This window comes from Manis javanica, chromosome 12 (genome assembly GCF_040802235.1).
Source record: "Manis javanica isolate MJ-LG chromosome 12, MJ_LKY, whole genome shotgun sequence".
NCBI classification, from domain to species: Eukaryota; Metazoa; Chordata; class Mammalia; order Pholidota; family Manidae; genus Manis; species Manis javanica.
The window spans coordinates 54,676,476-54,688,838 of record NC_133167.1 but is presented as its reverse complement, the minus strand read 5'-3'; the positions used below and the strand labels follow the sequence as shown (position 1 = coordinate 54,688,838).

Genomic DNA, 12,363 nt, shown 5'->3' with positions numbered 1-12,363 from the left:
CTCTACCCAATGAAAGCTCCGGTTCTGCCCTTATACACCCTGTAAATCCCAAAGTTTGGGAAATTACAAGCCCCTCCGTAGCCCTATGTCCCCCTGCCTCTATCAAATTACATGATCCCTCTCAGTATATCTGTCAGGCCCAATACCCCCTAACCACTTCAGCCCTCATAGGCCTCCAACCCATCATTCAAGATCTCTTAAACAAAAATTACCTCAGGCCCACTCACTCCCCTTTTAATACCACCATATTAGCTGTTAAAAAAACCAACATATCTTTCCGCCTTGTCCAAGATCTTCGCCTCATCAACATAGCCGTTGTCCCTATCCATCCCTTAGTTCCAAATCCATACAGCCTTTTATCGCAGATCCCTGCCTCAGCATCCCACTTCTCAGTCCTAGATCTCAAGGACCCATTTTTCTATCCCTCTAGACCCGTTCCCAAGATTTTTTTCATCTTCACCTGGATGGACATACACAAGACATTGTGTACATACACAAGACATTCTGAACAACTCACTTGGACAGTTTTGCCACAAAGCTTCGAAGATAGTCCCCATATTTTTAGACAGGTCTCAGGACCTCAAACAGTTTCATCATGATCACTCCAAGTCCACCTTATTACAATACATGGACAATCTTCTACTCTGCAGTCCCTCGTGGGAACAGTCTCAACTTGTCACTGCCTCCCTTCTTATCCTTCTAGCTTCCAGAAGTTACCGAGTATCCCCCGTCAAAGCTCAAATCTCTTCCCCCCCTGTCACTTACCTCAGATTCCTTTTATCTCAACAAAGAAAGTCCATTACCTTAGACAGAAAATAGCTCCTCTCTGACCTGCCCATTCCCAAAACCAAGACAGAAATCCTTTCCTTTCTAGGCCTAGCTAGATATTTTAGAGCGTAGATCCCTAACTTCTCCCTGCTCCCTATTGGCAAGAACCCTATACGACCTCAGCAAGAGCCCCCCTAAAAAACCATTATCCTCCACCCCGACACTCCAAGCAATTAGACCCCACAGTTCGGAGATGGGCCCCCTGCCTACGAGCATTAGCCGCTAGACAGCTCTTGCAGAAGGTAGCTCATAGACTGACATTCAGGGCACCCCTTACCATTCTGTCCCCACATCACCTAAAAGATCTCTTAACCTAAAAAAGTTTACAGACTCTCCCTCCCTCCAGACTCCTGACCTTACTGTCCTCTTTCCTCCAAAATCCAGTTCACCCCCTTTGCCATCCATACCCGAATCATGACTTTTTCCTCCTTTACTGCTCTCTCGCTTTTTTCCCCTCATTCCTATTGTCTTCCTCACCACCCCAGCCTCCTTTGTATGGCGATTCAAAGTCAGACAGACTAACACACAGCATCAAACAAAAGTTACTGCCCTCATAGCCACACCAGACTGCCCTCTGAAAAGCTGCTCTGAGCCTTTATACCTCCACTTTCCTCCCTCCACTGAAGTGTTCACTAGCAGCTACCCTTTTCTCCCTACCTCTGCTTCCTCTATGACCAAAAACAAGCCTATTGCAGGCGATAGCCAGACACCTACAGGAGATGTCCCTACTAGTCTTGTGCCATTCACTATATAGGTAACTTCCAGTACCCACAGTATTACTCCTCCAACCATTTCATGAAATATCCCAATGGCTCATTCTCCTTATCAATCCCAGATCCCTGGGACTCTCGATGGGCCGCTGGAGTCACAGCCTCAGTTTACTACGGGGGGTCCTAGACCCCCCACGGTACCCTTCATATCTCTCGAAAGTATGTTCCCTCTCATTCCCAGATCTCTCAAGTTGCATCAGATAGCAGACATTCCGAAAAAGTCATTATCCAAACTCTTGACGGCGCCTCTTCATCTTCTTATCCCCACCCCTCTTCCCATTTCTCCTACTCTTCATTATAGCTCATTCAGGACACCACCATCTTTCTCAACCACACCCTTAACACAGCCAATTGTTTCTTGTGTGCATCACTACAGCGCCCACTGCTGGCCGCCATGCCCTTTAATATTTCCAACTACTCCTTCCATGCAGAAAGACAACCCCTCTGCCCCCTGGCAGACATACCCCTGTAGGAACCAGAATACGCAGATAATCTCACCATCCACCACTGTGTAGGCCCAACTCCACCCCCCTCCAGTGCACTTCACTGCCTCTCTATCTACACCCTACCTCCGGCTCTAAGACTTTTATGCAACCAGGACACTTCTTTTAGTGTAATGGCAGTCTTTTCAACTCAGTGCCTCTCAACTCCGATACACCCTGCATTCTCGTCACCCTAATCCCACAGTTTACACTTTACAGCATGGCAGAATTCCTTGAGCTCCAACCTCCTTTGCCCTCACGCACAAAAAGAGCTGCTTTCCTTCCCATCATGGTCAGTAGCTCTTTGATCACCTCAGCCATTGGGGCAGGGTTTTCGGGAGAAGCCTTGGGTTACTCTCTATGGGCAGTTAGAGATCTCAACGCGAAACTTGAGAGAGCCCTGACATCCAGTGCCGATTCCCTGGCCTCTCTCCAAAGACAGGTCACTTCACTAGCTAAGGTCACCCTTCAAAACCGGCGGGCCCTAGATCTGCTTACAGCCGAGAAGGGCGGTACTTGCGTCTTCCTCCAGTAAGAGTGCTGCTATTACATCAACGAATCCGGCATTGTAGAAACTGACATCACCAAACTCACTGACCTTGCCTCCAGCCTCCACTCTGCTTCCAATTCCAACCCATTCTCTTCAATACTAACAAACCCCCTCCTTACCTGGGTCTGGCCCATTGCAGGCCCCATAATAGTCATTCTTCTCGTCTGTCTCTTCTTACCCTGTATAATAAAGTTCATCAAATCCCAAGTCGGAAAAATCTCTAATCAAGCTTTCAACCAGCTTTTACTCAGGAACTACCAGCTTCTGGCCACAGAAGATCCCTCACCCTCATGTGACCTCCTCACCACATGCTGAGATGGACCTCTCTCTCCACTGGAAACTGTTCCTGGAAACAATGGCCGCAGACGCCTGGCTCCTGACACCCATATCCTCTTGGCACCATTGGAATCAACAAGTCCTCGACCTATAGTTACAGGGAACCTTCATTGATTTCCAACCTGAAGAAGTCCACATCTACTCATCCTTACTGTGGGGAGTCCTATCAACCCTTTCCTCCCAATCCTCAAACCCTCACTCTCTTCTACGCCCCTGTTCAGCAAGAAGCAGTCAGAGAGAAAGCAACGTCCACAAACCCATAGAGGAGAAAGGGGGGAATGAAGGGCCCCCACCAGTAAGATGGCAAACTTCCGGCTTCTCTTCGGGGTCCTCAGTTCCCGCCGGAGCCACCTGAAGCCCAGTCACCTCTCGCTCCCCTCCCAATCCCAGCACCTAGCCAACAGCCACCAGCCCCGTAGAAGTGACACCTCAATCAGTTCATACCCCTTCCTATATAACCCAGCACCTTTCCCTAATAAAGCAGAACTCTCCGGTGAATTGCTGCTGTGTGTCGCTCCTTTCCTTTCACCAAGTTTTTAGTAAACCAAGATATTTGCTGATTGCGGCCAATACAATCCCTTGGATATAAACATTCTGCTTAAACTTTAGAAATTGTTATCTGCTTATGTAATTTTTTCATATAACTCCTAACAGTTTATTCTACTCAAATCTCACACTTGTACCACATCAGCCATTGGTCCTATAAGGTGAATTGTGACTGAAATATTCCAAATACAAATGCAGGCGAGTTCCCAGCCATCTGCCCTCTGAAAAGAAAACTAAGGAGTTTCCTTCAAGAAACTCACCAGAACTGGCTTTTTTACTTTACATACATAATCCTACTCATCCTCATAAAATCAATTAAATAAACACAGTCCCCTTACACCATTCCTTTTCCCCTGTCATTAACTCTTGCTGCCTTTCTATTCTTTGAACACTTACCAACTAATCATATTAAAATATTTATTCCCCATGTTTCTCACTTGGAACAGGTTTTCTCTGTTTTCCATTTCATTTTCTCTTTTCATATAGGTATTTCAGAAAAGGTCCACTTTTCTTTCCTATCTAAATCTCTTTTATCTTCCTTTGCAGTTTATCATGGAATTCTTTAACTGTATTTCTTATTCAAATGTCATTTTAGAAACATAATTGGGTCAAAAGAAGACTTTAAATGGTTTAAAAAAGAAATGTTGTACTTGCAAATTCAGCTGATACCTTGAAACAGACACTGTCTTGCTAATGTTTTGAATATTTGCCATCTGACACAATGACTGCAAATACCTGAGTCACTTCAATGGAATCCGGGCTTGGCAATAATAGAGAAAATCTTTGCAGATCTCTCTTTTTTAAAAGTACAAAGAGATAAAATGCTGATTATTTTTCTTAGCATTCCTACAATACTCTAAAAATTAGAAGAAAATAATAAGTCTGATGTTCACTTATACTAACTTACATTTTTTTCCTCCATTAATGCAATGTCAGTTCTCTGTAATCATAGAGATATATTTAACTAAATCAATGGTAATTCTTTTATTCAATCATCAATTTTCAGATGAATAAAACATTCAAGATGACTAAAAACATTATCATAAATCCTAAAATGTGGTAAGTGTAACTGATTCATTTTAGTATAGTCAAATGTATATATCCATGTCATAGTAATTCCATATATAGACTACTCGGGCAAATTATTGGAGGTTTTGCAATTATACAACAAATTTGCTCTTTTAAAAAATTATTTTATTTTTTTATTAAGTTACTATTGATATACACTCTTATGAAGGTTCTACATGAAGAAACAATGTGGTTACTACACTCACCCATGTCATTGTGTCCCCCCCATTCCCCATTAGAGTCACTGTCCTTCAATATAGTAAGATGCCACAGAGTCATTATTTGCCTTTTCTGTGCTGCACTGTCTTCTCCAGGATCCCACCCACACCATGTGTACCAATCATAATACTCCTGAATCCCCATCCCCTCCTGCCCCACCCCTCCCCTTTGGTAACTGCTATTCCCTTCTTGGAGTCTGTGAATCTGTTGCTGTTTTGTTCCTTCAGTTTTGCTTCATTGTTATACTCCACAAATGAGGGAAATCATTTGGTACTTGTGTTTCTCCACCTGGCTTATTTCACTGAGCATAATATCCTCCAACTCCATCCGTGTTGTAGCAAATTGTAGGATTTGTTTCTTTCTTATGGCTGAATAATATTCCATTGTGTATATGTACACATCTTTTTTATCCATTCATGTACTGATGGACACTTAGGTGGCTTCCATATCTTAGCTATTGCAAATAGTGCTGCAATAAACATAGGGGTGCATATGTCTTTTTGAATCTGAGAAATTATATTCTTTGGGTAAATTCCTAGGAGTGGAATTCCTGGGTCAAATGGTATTTCTATTTAAAGTAACCTCCATATTGCTTTCCACAATGGTTGAACCAGCTTACATTCCCACCAGCAATGTAGGAGGGTTCCCCTTTCTCCACATCCTTGCTAGCATTTGTTGTTCTTAGTCTTTTTGATACTGGCCATCCTAACCAGTGTGAGGTGATATCTCATTGTGGTTTTTATTTGCACTTCCCTGATAATTAGTGATGTGTATCTTTTCATGTGCCTGTTGGCCATCTGAATTTCTTCTTTGAATGAATTGTCTGTTCATATCTTCTGCCCAATTTTTTAATTGGGTTATTTGCTTTTTGGGTGTTGAGGTGTGTGAGTTCTTTATATATTTTAGATGCTAACACCTTGTCAGATATGTTGTTTACAAGTATAGTCTCCCATACTGTAATCTTTTTGTTCTGTTGATGGTGTCCTTTGCTGTACAGAAGCTTTTTAGTTTGAAGAAGTTCCATGTGTTCATTTTTGTTTTTATTTCTCTTGCTCAAGGAGATGCATTCAGAAAAAAGTTGCTCATATTTATATTCAGGAGATTTTTGCCTATGTTATCTTCTAAGAGTTTTATGGTTTCATGACTTACATTCAGGTCTTTGATCCATTTTGAGTTTACTTCTGTGTATGGGGATAGACAATAATCCAGTCTCATTCTCTTGCATGTCGTTGTCCAGTTTTGCCAACACCAGTTGCTGAAGAGGCTGTCATTTCCCCATTGTATATCCATGGCTCCTTTATCATATATTAATTGACCTTTTTTTCTTTGGGCTTAAATCTGGGCTCTCTAGTCTGTTCCATTGGTCTATGGGTCTGTTTTTGTGCTAGTACCAAATTGTCTTGATAACAAATTTACTTTTAAAGATTCAACTGGCATTTCTCATAGATATTTGCTAAAAATGAACAAGTGTTTTCAAACATCTTTATTAAAATGTTTATTTCACTTTTAAATCAACAAATGGCTTGTTAAATGCTTATATTAAATTAACTCATGGTCATTCACAATTGCACAAGAAAGCTGTCTGTGGATTTAGAAAATTGTGATTTATCAGTAAATAATGCTAAAGAAACTTTTTTTTTTTAAGTGAAAACACAGCCACATAGCTCTAGCTACCAATATTCCTTACCTGGCAGAATTTATTGGTCCCAAATAAGCCTCTTCTTTTCTAAAAAAGTAAAAGTTAGAAGTAGTCATCTGGAATTTTGAGGCCAGCAAGCAAATTTACATGAATTTTAAAAAAATCCCATCTTCCTTACTCATCTCTGATTAAAGAGCTTGAAATGTGCACTAACTAAAAAGTAGCATGAGTTAATACTTGCCACTTTTTCCAATGAAAATCATGTAGAAAAGAAAAATACAGCCTATTAGTGCAGTTAACTAGTAGGTAATGAAAATGAAAGATAGGGTTGTGGCCATTACCCGGAATTGAGAAGACAGAGGCTATATATGGACATACTAAGTATTACATTATAGTACTTATAAAATGAACTAATGCAGTTGTCCTTATCACACCATCTGTTATATTTTCAATATCAAAATAAGAATAAACAGGTATCTTTGGTGTATTCACCAATATTGTGGGACCACAAATCTATATGATTTTTGAAAAGTATTAGTTTCACTGAGTATACCAAAAAGTAATTTACATTTTGCACAGTGTAAGCAATCATATTAAACATGCAGTTGCAAATAAAACATAGCCATAGGGAAAAGAAACACAGCAACACTTCACTGAAGGCAGGATTAATGTTTTGGGAGGGGAGAGAGAGTCTACAGTATGGGCTGCATATCAGATCATTTGCTAGATGGAAATTTAGGCAAAGAAAATAGAATGACAAACTTTACAAATACAGTGCAATAATTTTCAAGAGGCCTAAAATTTGAATTGTGTGCTTCTAAGAATCTTAAAGTGAGTTCACTTATCTAGTGGGGCTGGATAAATTGGGAGTAAACTGAGCATCCCCCAATTAAAAATCAAAAAGACTGCTCAAGAATTAATACATGATTTTCTTCTATGTGATTGAATGGCTAGCTATCTGGACTCTTTTTAAAGATGGAGAAATTCATCTTAAACTTAGGCATTTTGTTCTAAAAAGCACTTGGTAGGCACTTATTCCGTAATATATGTAATAATGGTAGCTTTTCTACTAAACAGAAATAGAAACCAGATTTATGACTTTTACAATTTAAAAATCAGTCATCCAACAAACATTTCTGGAGGTCTAATATGTTTCAGATGGTGTCCCAGAATAGATGGGGGAGGATGAGTCAAATACAAGAAAGGACACAATTGTAAAAGTGAAAAAGTGAAAAATAGTTTAAATTCTACTTAAACAAAGCTGGGAGAACAAGTGACCATTAAGCAAAATAATCAGGCATGAGAAGGCAGATAATGTCTGTCTCTACTGCCCCACCACTACTATGGGCTTTCTCTCCCACCTTTTCTGATTTCCTCACACTTTAAGTATCCAGGATCCTCCCTTTAACAGTGACATCAATGTGTTATCCTCCCAGGGGTATTTACCTTTAATTCCTTTTTCTGTGTAATGACAATAATAATCAGAGCAGCTTAGATTTACAGCAGAGCTCTTACCAGGCGCCAGGAGCTGTACCAAGGGATTTTGTTGCCTAGTGTCTACCACCACATGAGGCAGCCACAATTATTATCCTGCTTTACAGACGAGGAATCTGAGGCTTTGAGAGATTTAATTACTTGTCACCCTTGAGTTCATATGTCTGAAGCCTGGGTTCAAACTCAGGCAGGAGTCTCTCCCTACCCTGGTCTCTGCTATTGGACCACTGAGTAGGGATGATGGGTTGTGGTGTGGCACTGATGTCAGGTGTAAGATCTGGGAAGGAAGGAGGAACATTCCTAGAACTTCTGCAGCCTGGAGGGTGGCTGCCTAGTCAACCTACACAGAAGGCCCTACTTGATGCTTAAGGGCTTCCTAGAGGGGAGAGGCTGGATTTTTCTCTTTCTGATCCTTTTACGCCCTTTGAATAAGCCTGTTTCTTCTGGTGCAATGTCAGGAAAGCCATACATAAAAACTGGGGCTATCCTGTCCCCTTTCCCCATTGTAACTATTGGGCTTGCCCACAGGAAACAAAAGGTCTGGGAATAGACATTACACATGCCAGGGGACAGTCATCATTTGCACCTGTCCTTGATAGAGCACAAAGAGGACCTCAGCCACTAAACCCTTGCGATTTAGGGCTTTCTGGAAGTCTGGCAAAGCATCAAGTTTTTTAACTGTGATATTACCAAATTACAGTAGTACAAAAAGAATGACTATTTTTCATGCCATCCTTTTCTAATGTCAGATTAATGGAAAAGAATGTGACAGTAGGATCTCATTAAAACTTCAGATATTCATGAAGTGACACATTTAAAAGTGATAGCTATGCCACTGAAGAGCAATATTTCTCTGAGCTTACTTCAGAAAAGGTTTTGCCTTTTATATTTAAATACTCTGACCACATGCCTCTATATTTCTGTTTAACTTTTTTTCAAATCCCTGAAACTTAAATAGAAACCAAACAGACACAACTATCACAAAGACGAATTTCTTTTCTCAAAGATCAAGAAATTCAAACAATTGCATATTGTTGGCAATGTTAGCTCAACCTCACAACTTTGTACTGTTTTGGATTTCAATTCAGAAGTTTCTGTAAAAAAAACCCACATGGAACACTACTCTGGGATTGCACGCTACCCTAAGAACTCCCTTTTTGCCTCTGGAATGTGTGAAGGCTGAGATTTGCCATACTGCCACTGCTTCTCCTACCCAGAGCACCCTGGTGGGGGGTCTGTCTGAATGCCATCACTATGGCAGAAAGGAAGACAAATGGCATGTCACTCTCTCCACAGACTGTTGATTTCATCAAGAGTTCAATATCTGGAAAGGTGTTTCCCCCACCAATCCCTAGATCTTTGCTAAAACCACACATTGGCTGTGTCTTGCAGACAAAATCAGCTGTGCTCCTTTTCGAATTGGATTCCGTTACTCCACCAGAACCTTAACCAATCTTTAAGAACTAGTTTAAAGGCTAAAGTAACACAACACACACTTAAGAATAAGAGGCCACATTAGATCTAAGTCTCAGGCCCAATGAAGCTATGGTGGTGGTGATGATTATGGCTGTTTTACCAAAATGTTGTAGGTTCTTAAATATTTTGATGCTGGTCGACAATTATCAGTATGTGATTGCTGTGGAAATTAAGTGGAATCCCAGGATTCCCTTTCTAAAGCTTCCCTAACGGTGGTTAATATTCCCTGAGGAGAATTTAAGTGGAGTAGGCTCAGAGATTTGAAGCAGCCAATCAGAGTGGAGCATAGATGAGAATTTCATTTCTCTCTCTTTGTTAAGAAATATTGGTATCTTTCACTCAAATTTTGTATTCAAAAAGGATGACTACAAGAAGGAAAAACTCTGATCCATTTTGAAAATCTATTTGGGAAGAAAAACCAAACTGCATTTTCCAGTAATGTTTTGGAGACATTCCATCTTGGTTTTATTTTTGGAAGAATTAAAAGAAAAAAAACCATGTACAGAATTGCTAAGAGGTTTGTGTTTCTACCATAAAATAATGTCCTCTTTCTAGATCACTCTGATAGTAAAAAAATGCAACTTTTTTAGAGGCTGAGTGTTTCAGATCAATTTACACAGTTCAGCTTTGGGAATTACTTGCCCCTTTCCAGCACACCATACTTTTTTTACAAGTATGTAATTTCCAATTTGTGAAATATTCTTTTCTCTCAAAAATTCATCATTTAACAGAAGTTTATTAAGTGGTTATCATGCACTACTTTAGGAGTTGGACATACTGTGGAGAACAAGCCTTCAAAAATATAACATTTAGTTGGGGAGACCTACATATCTAAAGTAACAGACAAGGTCTTTTCAGAGTGTTTTAAGTACCATGAGAAAAATAAGACAGGAGAATGTGAAGAAACAATATTTTATAATAGATAATTTATAAAAGTATTTTGATTGTCTTGATACAACTCTGATTCAAGTGCTTTAACATGTAAAGCTATATCAAATATGTAAAAATAAGGACATAATTGCATGTTTTAGGGGAACTGATGCAGAATTCAGAATCATACAACTCTTACTGAATCATACAACAAAAATCATAGTTTTTACTGTAGAGGAAGGGCATGATTGTCAGCTTTCAGTGTGGTCTGTGTGGTCTCTGCGTAGGATTGTCTTCAGCTACCAAGTGCTAAGACAACAGCCAGATCGCAGAGGCACTACCATTATCATCACCCCAGAGAGAAAGAAAGGAAAAGCAATCTGCACTTGGCAAGTTCTCTAAGGATGAGCCTAACAAGGAGGTGCATCTCCTCTGGAAACCTTCCTAGTGGGTTTCTATACTATGTGGCTGGCCTGGTACTTAGCAAACAGCAAAATGACCATGAGTTACTTCTTTTGTTTTTGAGTAAGTACATAATCTAAGGCCTATCAGTTGTTTGTGAAGGTCTCAGAAGAGAACAATGTTTTTCAACACTTTTAGAACTTGAAAGAGTCATCAAATGGTAAAAGCAAAAAAAGCTAAAAGCAAATCAATGGGTGGTTTCACCATCTCCCAGTTTAACATTTCTGACAGATAATTTTTAAATTGTTCTGAATAGAAGGAATAAATTTTAAGTTCTTTTTCAGACAGTAGTTATTTTGTTGATGGGAGTAACCACAAAATTAGACCTGTGTACTGAGGGAAGCTGAATGTCTAACTCTGACAGTAGATCCTTGTATGTAACAAATACGGTTAGTACAAATGTAAAATGTTCCATTTTCCTGGCTGGCTCCACACACCTAGTGATTTTCCATGCTGCCCAGGATCAAGAGTGATGCAGCAAAGCTATACTTATGCTGCTGTGTAATTTAAGAAGCCACATCAAAGAGCATTTTGAAAAAGTTTAGTTTAACAAATGAGACTTTTAACTTATATGCCTGCAGTAAGTATGAGACATAATTGAAGGTACAGTCAGTCATACCTCATTGCATGGACACACACATACCTAGCAATGCTTTTTGGGTGTTGATCAAATAGGTAAAAATACTTGATGAATCAACTAAAGAAATCCAAACATTAGATGAGTCAACTAAAGAAATTCAATTGCATATGTACAAGTCAGGTTAGAAAATGCATTTTGAAAGGTCTAAGTGGTTAATGTAATATATTAGGGAGCCCAGACCACCCTCAACCCCAATTGCAACTGCTCCTTTCAATGTAGGGAAAAAGCTTTAAGGTAATGAGCTGAATTATAACTCCTAAGGAAACTCAGTGGCTTTCTTTGTCTCCTTATTGAAAAAACAAATGCTTGGATGTGATCAGAAACCAAGAGAGAGACATGTCTCTCCATTAGGATGCAAAGAAAGTTATTGAAAGGGTTTTTGTTTTATCTTCAGAAACCAAGAGAGAGACATGTCTCTCCATTAGGATGCAAAGAAAGTTATTGAAAGGGTTTTTGTTTTATCTTCAAGATTTGATGTTCCCATAATTAAAATGTTTTTTGGCTAATAGATGCATACAGATTTGAAAAACCTATAGTAACTGTCAAAAATGAGCAACAAAAAATTCATATGAAAACTGTTTGATACCCTTGTGAAGGAATCTGAGAAAAGTTACAAAAGTTTTAAGGAAAATGAAAAGTTACCTGCATTTTTTAGAGAATTAATTAAAGTTTAGTTCTGTGAATTTTTACAGCACAGAAGAAAAAATGAAATGACACTTAAATATTAATACGTCTTGACTGTCAAAAAGTCAGTACCCTCAAAGTATTTGTACTTTGTACTTATCAATGAGGCATATTCATATTTCAAAGAAAAAAACTGCCTAAAGTATACCTAGTTGACTAGAAACTATGTCATCCCAAAACAAAGACCACTAGAAGTAGTTAAGAGTCCTCGATTCAAAGACAGGAACCAGAACTGGATTCACCAAGAGAATCTATGATAAACAGGCCAGTTGTTCCCACTGTTATTTAATATGTGTCTT

General features: G+C 39.4%; 1 protein-coding gene across 10 annotated transcripts in view; it reads right to left on the bottom strand.

The window, feature by feature from the left end:
• Positions 1-12,363, bottom strand: part of ZNF385B (zinc finger protein 385B) — a 438,948-nt gene that overhangs the window by 71,257 nt on the left and 355,328 nt on the right. For 8 of the 10 annotated variants that reach the window (XM_037000371.2, XM_073218598.1, XM_037000369.2 and 5 more), the window contains one exon: positions 6,487-6,525. The exons of the other annotated variants lie outside the window; for them this stretch is intronic. In XM_037000371.2, the coding sequence (XP_036856266.2) occupies positions 6,487-6,525 (39 nt within the window). The remainder of the gene's footprint in view (positions 1-6,486; positions 6,526-12,363) is intronic. 10 annotated transcript variants of the gene reach the window in all.